This window comes from Capra hircus, chromosome 12, assembly GCF_001704415.2.
Source record: "Capra hircus breed San Clemente chromosome 12, ASM170441v1, whole genome shotgun sequence".
Lineage (NCBI taxonomy): Eukaryota > Metazoa > Chordata > Mammalia > Artiodactyla > Bovidae > Capra > Capra hircus.
Genome location: NC_030819.1, coordinates 13,742,885 through 13,758,422, shown reverse-complemented (window position 1 = coordinate 13,758,422; position 15,538 = coordinate 13,742,885). Strand labels below are relative to the sequence as shown.

Here is a 15,538-nt window from a genome sequence, read left to right as displayed (position 1 = left end):
TGAAGTAAGCCAGAAAGAAAAACACCAATACAGTATACTAACACATATATATGGAATTTAGGAAGATGGCAATGACGACCCTGTATGCAAGACAGGAAAAAAGACAGATGTGTATGACGGACTTTTGGACTCAGAGGGAGAGGGAGAGGGAGAGGGTGGGATGATTTGGGAGAATGGCATTCTATCATGTATACTATCATGTAAGAATTGAATCGCCAGTCTATGTCTGACGCAGGATACAGCATGCTTGGGGCTGGTGCATGGGGATGACCCAGAGAGATGTTATGGGGAGGGAGGTGGGAAGGGGGTTCATGTTTGGGAATGCATGTAAGAATTAAAGATTTTAAAATTAAAAAAATTAAAAACTAAAAAAAAAAATCAGCGAACTAAAATGGACTGCAACAGGTGAATTTAACTCAGACGACCATCATATCTACTGCTGTGGGCAAGAATCCCTTAGAAGAAATGGAATAGCCATCATGGTCAACAGAAGACTGTGAAACACAGTACTTGGATGCAATATCAAAAATGACAGAATGATCTCTGTTCATTTCCATGGAAAAGCATGCAATATCACAGCAATCCAACTCTTTGCCCTGACCAGTAATGCTGAAGAAGCTGATGTTGAATGGTTCTATGAAGACCTACAAGACCTTTTAGAACACACACCCAAAAAAGATGTCCTTTTCATTATAGGGGGCTGGAATGAAAAAGTAGGAAGTCAAGAAACACCTGGAGTACAGGCAAATTTGGCCTTGGAGTACAGCATGAAGCAAGGCAAAGGCTAACAGAGTTTTGCCAAGCAAACACACTGGTCATAGCAAACATCCTCTTCCAACAACACAAGAGAAGACTCTACACATGGACATCACCCGATGAGCCACCCTGAAATCAGATTGATTATATTCTTTATAGCTAAAGATGGAGAAGCTCTATACACTCAGCAAAAACAAGACCAGGAGCTGGCTATGGCTCAGATCATGAACTCCTTATTGCCAAATTCAGACTGAAACTGAAGGTAGTAGGGAAAACCACTAGACCATTCAGGTATGACCTAAACCAAATCCCTTACAATTATACAGTGGAAGTGAGAAACAGATTTAAGGGACTAGATCTGATAGACAAGTGCCTGATGAACTATGGAAAGAGGGTCAAGACATTGTACAGGAGACAGGGATCAAGACCATCCCCAAGAAAAAGAAATGCAAAAGAGCATGATGACTGTCTGAGGAGGACTTACAAATAGCTGTGAAAAGAAGAGAAGCCAAAAGCAAAGGAGAAAAGGGAAGATAGACCCATTTTAATGCAAAGTTCCAAAGAATAGCAAGGAAAGATAAGAAAGCCTTCCTCAGAGATCAGTGCAAAGAAATAGAGGAAAACAATAGAGTGGGAAAGACTAGAGATCTCCTCAAGAAAATTAGAGATACGAAGGTTACACTTCATGCAAAGATGGGCTCAATAAAGGACAGAAATGGTATGGACCTAATGGAAGCAGAAGATATTAAGAAGAGGTGGCAAGAATACACAGAAGAACTGTACAAAAAAGATCTTCACGACCAAGATAATCACGATGGTGTGATCACTAATCTAGAGCCAGACATCCTGGAATATGAAGTCAAGTGGGCCTTAGGAAGCGTCACTATGAACAAAGCTAGTGGAGGTGATGGAATTCCAGCTGAGCTAATTCGAATGCTAAAATATGATGCTGTGAATGTGCTGCACTCAATATGCAGGTAAATTTGGAAAACTCAGCAGTGGCCACAGGCCTGGAAAGGGTCAGTTTTCATTCCAATCCCAAAGAAAGGTAATGCCAAAGAATGCTCAAACTACCACACAATTGCACTCATCTCATATACTAGTAATGCAATGCTCAAAATTCTTCAAGACAGGCTTCAACCATATGTGAACCATGAAATTCCAAATGTTCAAACTGGTTTTAGAAAAGGCAGAGGAAGCAGAGATCAAATTGCCAACATCTGCTGCATTATTGACAAACTAAGAGATTTCCAGGAAAAGATCTCTTTCTGCTTCATTGACTATGCCAAAGCCTTTGACTGTGTGGATCACAATAAACTGTGGATAATTCTAAAAGAGGTGGGAATACCAGACCACCTTACCTGCCTCTTGAGAAATCTGTATGCAGGTCAGGAAACAACAGTTAGAACTGGACATGGAACAACAGACGGGTTCCAAATAGGAAAAGGAGTACATCAAGGCTGTATATTGTCACCCTGCTTATTTAACTTATATGCATAGTACAACATGAGAAATGCTGGGCTGGATGAAGCACAGGCTGGAATCAAGTTTGCCGGGAGAAATATCAATAACCTCAGATATGCAGATGACACCACCTTTATGGCAGAAAGTGAAGAGGAACTAAAGAGCCTCCTGATGAAAATGAAAGAGGAGAGTGAAAACCTTGGCCTAAAGCTCAACATTCAGAAAACTAAGATCACGGCATCTGGTCCCATCACTTCATGGCAAATAGATGGGAAAACAGTGGAAATAGTGACAGGCTTTATCTTTTAGGGCTCTAAAATCACTGCAGATGACAAAAAAAAAATCACTGCAGATGGTGACTGCAGCCATGAAATTAAGACACTGACTCCTTGGAAGGAAAGTTATAACCAAGCTAGACAGCATATTAAAAAGCAGAGATGTTACTTTGCCAACAAAGTCCGTCTAATCTAGTCAAGGCTATGGTTTTTCCATTAGTCATGTATGGATGTGAGAGTTGGACTATAAAGAAAACTTAGTGACGAAGAATTGATGCTTTTGAACTGTGGTGTTGGAGAAGACTCTTGAGAGTCCCCTGGACTGCAAGGAGATCCAGCCAATCCATCCTAAAGGAGATCAGGCCTGAGTGTTCATTGGAAGGGCTGATGCTGAAGTTGAAACTCCAATACTTTGGCAACCTGATGTGAAGGGCTGACTCGTTGGAAAAGACCCTGAAGCTGGGGAAAATTGAAGGCAGGAGGAGAAGGGGATGATAGAGAATGAGATGGCTGGATGGCATCAATGCCTCAATGGACACAAGTTTGGGGAAACTCTGGGAGTTGGTGTTGGACAGGTAGGCCTGGCATGCTGCAGTCCATGGGGTCGCAAAGAGTCGGACACGACTGAGTGACTGAAGTGAACTGAACTCAAGATTCCCATGTGCAGGGGATTTCTCATCCTTTAGCTGTTATCTATGACATTTACACAAACAACTGGCGAGGTAAGGGGAGGCTGATCCCCAGTATTCCTCGCCCTTCTCTTCTCCACCTTTCCTTTATTACCCAGGTCCTTTCAAGTTAGCAGCTACTCCCTGAATATAACGTCTCAACTGACGTTCTTCCTGGGGAATATACTTAACTACTTCAGATCTTGAGCACAAAGGACTCATACACTTTAGCTACCTCTTGTGTTTAAGGAAATTATTTAGGAAAAGCTTTCATTTTGGCTTTTTCCTGAGATTCTGAACACAAATTGAGGAATACTTCTTAAGAACACAGTATTCATCTTTGAAAGTTCCCCCGAGGACTGATGGTTTATGCCCCCACTCGCCTGTTTTTGATTCCTACCCAGTCCTTGCTGCTATCCCATCTCCCCTAGTTCTAACCTGTTCATGGCAGGATCAACAGTGATGGGGATAACCCTGGGAAAGAGAGAGAAACATGACCCAAGAAGCTTGCTGCTGTTCCCAGGATCATGGGTAAAAGGGATTCAGGGAACATGATATGGGCCTGGCTTACCTAAGTGGGGCAACTCAAAGAAACAGCACTGGGCTCCCCCTTCTGTAGAGTCTGCTCTCAGCTTCCTAGGTTGCCTAAATCAGGGTGTTGACACACAAGCATCACTGCTTGCTGCTCATTTGAGTGGAGAAAGGGTGCACGTTTTCTGTGCACAGACAAGTTAACTTCAAGTAACCAAACCAACAGCCTTTCTCCATCTCTGAGCCTGCAAGACACTGTAAAAACAAAGGGCTCTTGGCTGGAGAGGGGTAAGATTTTGAGTATCTTCTCCTGACACTTATTAGTCCATAACATATAAATGACTAAACCCATTTCAAAACTGATATTCTCCAAATGAGACACACAATAGGAGGACTCATATCTTCTGGCTTTGCTCCATCCATATAAACTTTTGTTATGTTTTAGGGAAAATAGCTCATGAGAACATCATTCAGTTTAACACTTATTGAAAAAAAAAAATAGAGTCAGTTCTAAGTTCTGATTCAACTTCTCATTAGTTATTAAACTCAGAGTAAATTATTTATCTTTCCAAGACATTTCCCTTACTGGAAACTAGGGTTAGCCTTGCAGGGTTGCTGTGAAATCTGAAACAACAATAAAGTTCCTGATGTGATGCTAACATGGACCAGGAGCCCAGCCCAACAGGGGGAAAGGCAGGGACTCTGTTTGTCAAATTTCAGATGTAGTCAGTGGATTATGAAATTAATTTTGTGCCTTGTCATCATCATTTTATCTTTTATATGAAGTAGAATAGAACTGGCATCACAAAAAATATCAGAGCACAGAGCAATAGGAATGTTGTTTTGTGACATTTTTTTCCTCTGGGTATACGTGTATATGTGTGTGTGTGTGTGTGTGTGTGTGTGCACATGCATGCACATGAAATCATGATATGAAGCAGTTCTATCAGGACTACAGTCAACAGCCACCTGAAGTCTTGCGCAGGCAGAGTAATTTGCTTCTCAGCCTCTGGAGTTGGGAATCTCTTTAAATTTATTTGGAATCTTATTAGCATATTTTGGAAATTAATACATTGGTGATCACATCATTTGCAAATATTTTCTTCTTTTCCATAGGCTTTTTTTTTTAATGGTTTCCTTTGTACTACAAATTCTTTTAAATTTAACCAGGTCACATTTATTTGTTTTTGCTTTTGCTTCCATTACTTTAGGGATTAGATCCAAAAATTAGTGCTGTGATTTATGTCAAGAGTATTCTGCCTATGTTTTCCTCTAAGATCTTGTCTTACTAAGAATCTTGTCTCACAGTCTTTGCTCATTTATTCATTTTTATTTTTTATATGATATTAGAGAATGTTCTAATTATTTCTTTTACATGCAGTCATGCATATTTCCCCAAACTATTTATTGAAGAGATTGCCTTTTCTTTATTACACATTGTTACCTCTTTTGTCTTTGATTAATTGATCATAAGCACATGGGTTTATTTCTGGGTTTTCTATCCTGTTGCATTAATCCATGTGTCTAGTTTCTGTGAAAGTAACATACTTTTTCATCACTGTAACTTTGTAGAATAGTCTGAAATCAGAGACTGTGATTCCTCCAGCTGTGTTCTTCTTTCTCAAGATTGTTTTGGCTATTTGCAGTCTTTTCTGTTTTCGTGCAAATTTCAAAAAAAATAAAATAAAATTTTGTTCTAGTTTTGTGAAAAATGCCACTAGCAATTTGATAAGAGATTGCATTGACTCTGTAAATTGTCTTGGGTAGTATGGTTATTCTGAACAATACTGAATCTTTCAATCCAACAATACAGTTTATCTTTTCATCTGTTTGTATCGTCTTCAATTACTTTCATCACTGTCTTACAGGTTTCGTATACAGGCCTTTTACCTCCTTAGGCAGGTTTATTCCAAGTTTTTGTTTTTTTTTCTTTGATGTGATGTCAATGGGATTGTTTCCTTAATTTCTCTTTCTGATACTTTGTTTCTACTCTACATAAATACAGTCAATATCTGTATAAACAATGGCTTATACAGCTCAATATCAAAGAAACAATATACCTAATCAAAAAATGTGAAGAAGTCCTAAATAGACATTTCTCCAAAGACATACAGACGGTCAACAGACCCATAAAAAGATACTCAGCGTCACTAATGATTCAGTTCAGTCACTCAGTCATGTCCAACTCTTTGAGACCCCATGAACTGCAGCACGCCAGGCTTCTGTATCCATCATCAACTCCCAGAGCTTGCTCAAACTCATGTCCATCAAGTTGGTGATGCCATCCAACCATCTCATCCTCTGATGTCCCCTTTTCCTCCCGCCTTCAATTTTTCCCAACATCAGGGTCTTTTCTAAGGAGTCAGTTCTTCATATCAGGAGGCTAAATTATTGGAACTTCAGCTTCAACATCAGTTATTCCAATGAATATTCAGGACTGATTTCCTTTAGGATTGACTGGTTTGATCTCCTTGCAGTCCAAAGGACTCTTAAGAGTATTCTTGAACATCACAGTTCAAAAGCATCAATTCTTCTGTGTTCAGTTTTCTTTATAGTCACTAATTATTAGAGAAATGTAGATCAAAACTACAATGAAGTATCACCTCACACTGGTTAGAATGACCATCATTTAACGTCTATAAATAATAAATGCTGGAGAGGGTGTGGAGCAAAGGGGACCCTCCTACACTGTTGGCGGAAATGTAAATTGGTGCAGCTGTTATGGAAAACAATATGGAAATTCCTTAAGAAATTGAAAAAGAGTTACTGGGTAATCCAGCAATTCCCCTCCTCAGCAAATATCTGGAAAACATAAAAACCCTAATTTGAAAAGATACATGCACTCCAGTTTTCACAACTGTTTTACTTACAATACCCAAGATATGTTCATGGACAGATGAATGGATAAAGATATGATGTACACACACACACACACACACACACACACACACAGAGGAATGTTATTCAGTCATAAAAAGAATGAATATTGCCATTTGCAGCAACATGGATGAACCTAGAGATTATGAGATTAAGTGAAATAAGTCAGGCAGAGAAAGACAAATATCATATGAGATCACTTATATGTGGACTCTTAAAAATTGATAGAAATGAACTTATTTACAACACAGAAACAGATTCACAAACATAGAAAACAAACTAATTGTTACCAAAGGGGAGAGTGGAGGAGAAGGATAAGTTAAAAATCTGTGCTTAAGAAATACACACTACTACTTTGCTATACAGTTGAAACACTGTGAAAAAATAATCAGACACACACAAAATCTGACTCCTGGCTCTGCCGCTTACTTGATAAGTGGGACAAGCCCCTAAGGCCTCAGTTGTTAAATCTGTCAGGTAAGGATAAAAACAGAATTGTGAGGATTAAGCAGGAAATAGTAGAATAAGGGGTTAAAATATGTTAATGATTTCAAAAACATGAGGAATTCTTATCAGTACTCATAATTTGTCAGGGACTGTAATAAGTAGAGAGGAGCAGAAATGAGAGAGAGATTTCTGTATCCTCAAGGAGATCCTCAAAGAGAGGAAGAAAATAGCCAAGAGTGTGGGGAGGGCTGAGAAAAAAGGCCAGAGGTCTTGGTGGAGGACTGGTAAGTAACAATGTGTACAAGGTCGTGGTTAGCAAAGAAGCTGCTGGGAGGGGAACATGAAATCAAAGTACAAAACAGTGTTATTCCCTCTTCTTGCTTTTGGTGCAAATGTTAGATACATTTCTCTGTTACGCCTTCCCACAAATTCCTATTGTGTTTTTTTTGATTTTTGTTTCTTTGCTCTACTGTTTATATGCATATAAACAATTTAGTTTATATTGTAAACAATAAATATAAAGAAAATCACCAAGCATCATGAACACATAAGATAAATTAAAGAGTAAAGTCATTCCGGAAAGTATTACTCTTTCTTTTTACTTCAGGAGAAATAATATCCAAAGGCCAGTAACCCAATCATTAAGAATAATAACAGATCCTGATGACTGGGCATTCCCAAGAACCAGAAATGGGCACAAACCTTATCTCACCCAGTTGTGTGTGCTAAGTCGCTTCAGTCATGTCAGACTCTTTGTGACCCCATGGATTGTAGCTCACCAGGCTCATCTGTCCAAGGGATCTTCCAGTCAAGAATACTGGAGTGAGTTGCTGTGCCCTCCTCCAGCAGATCTTCCTGACCAAGGGATTGAACCTGCATGTCTTCTGTCTCCTGCATTGGCAGGCAGGTCCTGTAACACTAACACCACTTGGGAAGCCCAGATACATCTTCACAACAAATCTGTGTGGCAATGATTCCCAGACCTGGTTAAAAGATGAGGACACTGAAGTCTAGAAGCTGAGTGATGTCATCAAGGCCTCAAAGTCCTTTGAGGAAGAGCAGGAATAAAATTGTTGGGTCACGCTGACACTCGGTCTACACAAACATTCTATCTCTGGCTGCCTCTGGAATGATTTCCTGGAAACCTTTGCACATTGCAGGTTCTCTACAGATACTTCCTCTTTTATCAACCAATATTGTACCTTGGAGACAAAGACATATAGAGAGTCTACATGTATACAAACTTGGCACTATTTTTTAAGGATGCTCTCTGGAGTGTGTACATTGAACATGCTCAAAGGAAGGATGGAAATAAACAGAACAGAACCAAACCATGTTGATGTAAAGGTATGTTTAGTGTTTGCTCAGATGTGCTCCCAAACACTACTGGCAGAGCTAAGGATTTTCTAATGTTGTTTCTTTATTTATTGAGCTATTTTATGTATACAAGCATACAACTTTTTCCTATTAAGAAGTTTTAAAAATAAGGCACGGTATGTTTATAAAGCTTCGTATCAAAGGAAATGAAAGAACTTTATAGGCATGCTCTTTATTTCTACGAACTAATCTTACTTGGCCATTTAAGAGATGAGTACCATCAAAACATAAAACTTGGGAATCTAAACTCATTTATTTTCTACTGTAACTACAAGTCATGAATCTAATAGCCAGAGGGAACCTTTAAATACGGAGACTGAATGTGCTGAAAAGCTCTTTCCATTTTTCCTGAAAGGGATACCTTTTTAAAAAAAATTTAATTGTGGTAAAAAGACACATGAAATTTCGGAGAAGGCAATGGCACCCCACTCCAGTACTCTTGCCTGGAAACTCCCATGGACGGAGGAGCCTGGTGGGCTACAGTCCATGGGGTCACGAAGAGTCGGATACGACTTCACTTTCACTTTCACTTTTCACTTTCCTGCATTGGAGAAAGAAATGGCAACCACTCCAGTGTTCTTGCCTGGAGAATCCCAGGGATGGGGGAGCCTGGTGGGCTGCCATCTATAGGGCTGCACAGAGTCGGACACGACTGAAGCGACTTAGCAACAGCACACATGAAATTTACTAGCTTGACCACCTGTAAGTGCACAGTTTAGTGGTAATAAATACATTTACACTGTTGTACAGCAATCACCATCATCCAGCCACAGAACTCCTTTCATCTTTCAGAACTGAAACTCTGTAGCCATTAAACAACAACTCTTCACTCCCAGCAGCTCCTGGTACCCACCATTCTACTTCCTGTCTCCATGAGTTTAGTACTCTAGGTACCTTATATTAGTAGAATCATACAGTGTTTGTCCTTTGTGACTGGCTTATTTCACTTAATTTCCTCAAGGTTCATCTGTCTTGTAGCACAAGTCAGAATTTCCTTCGTTTCTAAGGCTGAATAATACTCCATTGTATATACATATGCACTACATTTTATTTATTGATTCATCTGTCAATGGACCTTTGGGTGCCTACACCTTTTTGCTACTGAGAATAATGCTGCTGTGAACATGCACGTACAGGTATCACTTGAAGATCTTTCTTTCAATTATTTTGGGTTTATACTCCAAAGCAGAATTGCTAGATCATATAATAATTCTCTTTAACTTTTTCAAAAAATGACCAACTTGTTTTCCACAGTGGTTGCAATATCTTATATTCCTACCAACAGCAAACAAGGATTCTAATTTCTCTACATTCTTGCCAATACTGCCAACCCATTTTCTTTCTCCCTTTCATTTTTCTTTTTTGATAGATGTCTTAAGGGGTGTGAGGAGGCATTTCACTGTAGTCTGTAAAGATATATCTTGGTTTCAAAAGTACTTAGACATACACATTACCCTATGTAAACTTAGATAGCCAGCGGAAATTTGCTGTATGATGCAAGGAGCTCAAATTCAGTGCTCTGTGATAACCTAGAGGGGTGGTATGAGGTGGGAGGTAGGAAGGAGGTTCAAGAGGGAGAGACATATGCATACCTATGGCTGATCCATGTTGATATAAGGCAGAAACCAAAATGATATTGCAAAGCAATTATCCTTCAATTAAAAATAAATTAATTAGAAAAAAACAAGAGTACTTAGTGCAATTCCAGCTATTTTAGAGGCCACCAGTAGGTAGCAACAGCTGTACTCAGTCTTAAGAACCAAGCACATGTTCTCCTTCCCTTTGGGTGCCATGCTGAAATCCTTACTAATAAACAGGCATTTCAGGGCACATTACACCCACATTCCAGGAAGCCCATTTGCCTGGCTGTTTGTGTCTCATCTCTTCTCTGTTTCCCATCTCAAGAGGGTGTTTTTCTGAGCTTTGTTTGATAGGCAGATGATTATGGAGTGTAAAAATAAAATCTCACTATTAAAAAAAAGAGAAAATCTGTCAAAACAGAGGGCAGGATGGAAGATCAGGACACCTGGCCTACATTGCCCTTGGCTATATACCTAGACACAATCAAGGACAGAAATGGTAAAGGCCTAACTGAAGCAGAAGAGATCAAGAAGAGATGAAAAGAATACACAGAAGAACTGTACAGAAAGGACCTTAATAACACGGATAATCACCATGCTGTGGTCACTCTCCCAGAACCAGACATTCTGGAGTGTGAAGTTAAGTAGGCCTTAGAAGGCATCACTATGAACAAAGCTGGGCTTCCCAGGCGGCACTAGTGGTAAAGAATCCACCTGCCAATGCAGGACACATAAGGGACATGGGTTTGACCCCTGGATTGGGAAGATCCCCTGGAGGAGGGCATAACAACCCTCTCCAGAATTGTTGCCTGGAGAATCCCAAGGACCGTAGCCTGCTGGGCTACAGTCCATAGGATCTGCAGAGGGTCAGATATGACTGAAGCGACTTGGCATGCACAAACAAAGCTAGTGGAGGTGATGGAATTCCAGCAGAACTATTAAAATCCTAAAAGATCATGCTATCAAAGTCCTGCACTCAGTATGTCAGCAAATTAGGAAAACCCAGCAGTGGCCACAGGACTGGAAAAAGTCAATTCTCATCTCAATTCCACAGAAGGGCAGTACTAAAGAATATTCAAACTACTGGACAATTGCATTCATCTTCCACACTAATAAGGTTATGCTCAAAATTCTGCATGCTGGGCTGCAGCATTACATGAACCAAGAACTTCTAGATGTCCAAGCTATGTTTAGAAAAGGCAGAGGAACCAGAGATCAAATTGCCAACATTCGCTGGATCATAGAGAAAGCAAAGGAATTCCAGAAAAACATCTACCTCTGTTTCATTGACTATACTAAAACTTTTGATGGTGTGATCATAAATAATTGTGGAAAACTCTAAAAGAGATGGGAATACCAGACCATCTTACTTGTCTCTTAAGAAACCTATATGCAGGTCGAGAAGAAACAGTTAGAACGCTACATGGAACAACTGACGGGTTCAGGATTGAGAAAGGAGCACAACAAGGCTGTTTATTGTCACCCTGTTTATTTAACTTATATGCTGAGAACATCATGAGAAATGCTGGGCTGGATGAGTTTTAGCTGGAATCAAGACTGGCAGGAGAAACATCAACAACTTCAAATATTTGGATGATACCACTCTAATGGCAGAAAGAGAAGAGGAACTAAAAAACCTCTCGATGAGGGTGAAGGGAAAGAGTGACAAGGCCAGCTTAAAACTAAATATTAATAAAACTAAGATTATGGCTTCTAGCCCCATCATGGCCTATAGAAGGGGAAAAGGTGGAAGCAGTGACAGATTTCCTCTTCTTGGGCTCTAAAATCACTATGGATGGTGACTGCAGCCATGGAATTAGAGCATGACTGCTTCTTGGCAAGAAAGCTGTGACAAACCTGGACAGTGTGTTAAAAAGCAAAGACATCACTTTGCTGACAAAGGTCTGTCTAGTCAAAGTTATGGTCTTTCCAGTGGTCATGTATGGTTGTCAGAGCTGTACCATAAAGAAAGCAGAGCACCAAAGAATTGATGCTTTTGAACTGTGGTGTTGGAGAAGACTCTTGAGAGTCCTTTGAACTACAAGGAGATCAAACCAGTCAATCTAAGAGGAAATCACCCCTGAATACTCACTGGAAGGACTGATGCTGAAGCTGAACTCCAATACTTTGGTCACCTGATGCAAACAGCTGACTCATTGGAAAAGACCCTGATGCTGGGAAAGACTGAAAGCAGAAGAAGAGGGCAACAGAGGGTGAGATGGCTGGATGACATCACCATACGAAACAGACATGAACTTGGGCAAACTCTGGGAGATGGTGAGGTCCATGGGGTCGTGAAGAGTCAGACACGACTGGGCAACTGAACAACAACAGTGTACCTGGAGGATGGTAATTGCTCAGTAAATAGTCACTAAAGTATGTCGAGTGGATAAACCACAAGGAAAGACAGGAGCTTCTATGTGCATATAATTCAATTTCCAACACACTCTTTAAAAGTCATACTTTTTAAGAAGCAGAAGAAAAGAAAACAGAATCAGAGCTGAGGGGGATATGGTCAATTCAATGCTGCACCATCACAGCAGCCACACATTGGGTCTCAGTGTGAAGCACTCTATACCATGCACTGACCTATTTTGCCCTCAGAACAGCTCTAAGGGTTGGTACTGTTAGCGGCCTTGTAAGACAGAGAAAACTGAGCACAGAGGTGGAATTCCAAGTCCCTTTCTCTTCCTCAATATTCTGTACTGACTGCCTGGAGAAAGTTACTTATTAATGGCTGATTTGTCAAAGTCTCTGCATAGCATCCATACACTCTGCAAATCTCAAAGCCCCACAGTTTCACAGAACACTCTCCAGGGACACAATCACCTTTGAAAAGATGTCCTCATTTCCTACAGCAAAGCTCTATCTGGAAGACACTAAAAATTCACATTTCCCTATAGGAACCTCTCAAGTGCTAAACAATTTACCCTTTTGTTCTCAGAATTATGTGGTTATCAGTGGATAAAATTGTGGAACCTGAGGAAGTCTGAGCCCAGAAATCCATCTCAATAAATTGTTAAATCACATGCACACAAAACTAACAAATAAAGAGACAAAACCTAGTATCTGATGAAAGTATCTGTTGAAAATACCCGTTGTAAAAATGTGCTCTACTAGGGGTAAAAAGGATCAACCCTTTCATTTAATTTGAAAAAATAAAAATAAGTAAACTTAGGTGACATAAAAAGAATATGTGATTCCATACCTGAGGTGCAACTGACATTTTCTTCCTTAAATCATGAAGTCCAATATTGTTTGTCCAGATCCCATCTATCCAAATACCACCTTCAGGTTCTGACAATCTAAAAAGGGCAGCGATGAGGGAACTTTTTCCAGCTCCTGTTCTTCCTACAATGCCAAGCTGTAAGGAGATCCAGGAGAGATTAAGAATTAACAAAATGCAACAAACCTAGGAGAAATGCTGGTTATTGATGATAAATTTTAAAAGTTTTATATAAAGAGTATTCTATAAGTTTCTCAGCCATGGCACTGCTGACATTATGATAATTCATTGTTGGGCGAATAGGGCTTGCCCTGTGTATTGTAGGATGTTTAACAGTAGCCTTGAACTCTACCCACTAGATACCAGTAGTGCTCCCTAAACAAACTGTGGCAACAAAAATTTCAGACACTAACAACTGTCCCCTGGTTGAGAGCCCCTTAGTCCCAAGAAGAGTTAAAAATGACAATCTGCTGGCAGTTAAAAGCCAGCAATCTCCTAAACTGTCCATAAGAAGTCAGCTTTTAAATTAAATTTATTCCTACAGCCTGGGTAATTTGACCTGGAGAATTATGAGACTAATTTTATGTAGATATCAACAAATAAAGTCAGAAGTATTATGCATAAACAAATATTCACTTTTTCAAGGACCTAGTATTTAAGAGGAATTATTCTTTGGTAAAAAGCTAAATCACTTCCTAATATTAAATGTCTTAATTATATTCTATCTTGAAAGAAAATATCTTAAAATTATAAAATGCAGATCTCAGTATAAGACAGAGGACAGTAGACAAAATGCACATAATGAGTCAACATCAACACAACATTTGCTACTTATATGGGACCTTTCACTGGAGCAGTTCAAAAAGTATTTTATAAACAAATTAATACTTGCAATTGTACCTTGGAAAGATAGATGTCAAGTATCAGTCTATTCATTAAAACCAAAGCAGAGAGAAATTCAGTGCACTAATGATAAGATTGGGGCTGTTCTGGTGGCTCAATTATAAAGAACACACCTGTCAATGCAGGAGACTCAGGTTTGACCCCTGAGCTGGGCAGATTCCCCAGAAAAGGAAATGGAAACCCACTCCAGTATTCTTGCCTGGAGAATTCCATGGACAGAGGAGCCTGGCAGGCTACAATCCATAGGGTCACAATGGAGTCAGACACGACTGAGCAACTAATACGCATCAATGCAGGAGACATGGGTTCAATCCCTAATCCAGGAAGATCCCACATGCTACAGAGCAACTAAGCCGCTGCACCACAGCTACTGAAGCCCACACGCCCTAGACCCGGGAACCACAACAAGAGAAGCCACCGCAGTGAGAAGCCTGGGCACTGCAACTAGAGAGCTTCTCACTGCAACTAGTGACCCCTCATTCATCACAACTGGAAAAAAAACCAGAGCAGCAACAAAGACCCAGCCCAGCCAAAGATAAATAAATAAAATTAATTGTAAAATGTTATGTTTGCACTATGTTGTAGTTTACTTAGTGCACAATAGCATTACGTATAAAAAACAATATTCATATCTTAATTCTCAAATACTGATTGCGAAAAGAATGCTAACCATCATCTAAGCCTTTATTGGGTAGTAACATTAAAAAAGTTCTTCGCATGAGGCAGCCAAAGCATTGGATGCTGGGAGGGATTTGGGGGCAGGAGGAGAAGGGGACGACAGAGGATGAGATGGCTGGATGGCATCACCGACTTGATGGACATGAGTTTGGGAAAACACCAGGAGTTGGTGATGGACAGGGAGGCCTGGCGTGCTGTGATTCATGGGGTCACAAAGAGTCGGACACAACTAAGCGACTGAACTGAACTGAACTGAACTCAACATTAAAAAACACTGATCACAGATCAGAAAAACAAATACAATAATAATAAAAGGGCTTGAAATATTGTGAGAATTACCAAAAGGAGACAGACATGAAGTTAGCAAATCTGTAGGGAAAATGGTGCCAATGTACTTGTTCAACACTGAGTTGTCATAAATGTTCAGTTTGTTGAAAAAAAAGAAAAGAAGAAGCATTATCTGTGAAGCACAATAAAAATATGTATGTCTTTCTGGATGTTTTCACACATAAATCAATACACATCAAGACATACGTGACAACTGTATCCATGAGAATGTGTGTATGTTTCCATGTTATCAGCTCTACTGAAACTGATCTGTTTATGCAAATAGGAACATCTGCAGACTTTGGATAAATGAACTGAAATATGTAGGGGCATTGAGGGCTGTCCATGACCACAGGACAGTGGGTTCCAAACTCCAGTAAGGAGAATAATAAGAAACAAGGGACTTCACTAGCAGTCCAGTGGTTAAGT

The 15,538-nt window shown here is 39.8% G+C and overlaps 1 protein-coding gene across 1 annotated transcript in view; it reads right to left on the bottom strand.

Moving 5' to 3' along the window:
• The window catches only part of LOC108637249 (multidrug resistance-associated protein 4-like), a 121,177-nt gene that overhangs the window by 33,004 nt on the left and 72,635 nt on the right, over nucleotides 1–15,538 (bottom strand). Inside the window, 1 exon segment of the mRNA XM_018056291.1 lies at nucleotides 13,184–13,339. Within this exon segment, the coding sequence (XP_017911780.1) occupies nucleotides 13,184–13,339 (156 nt within the window).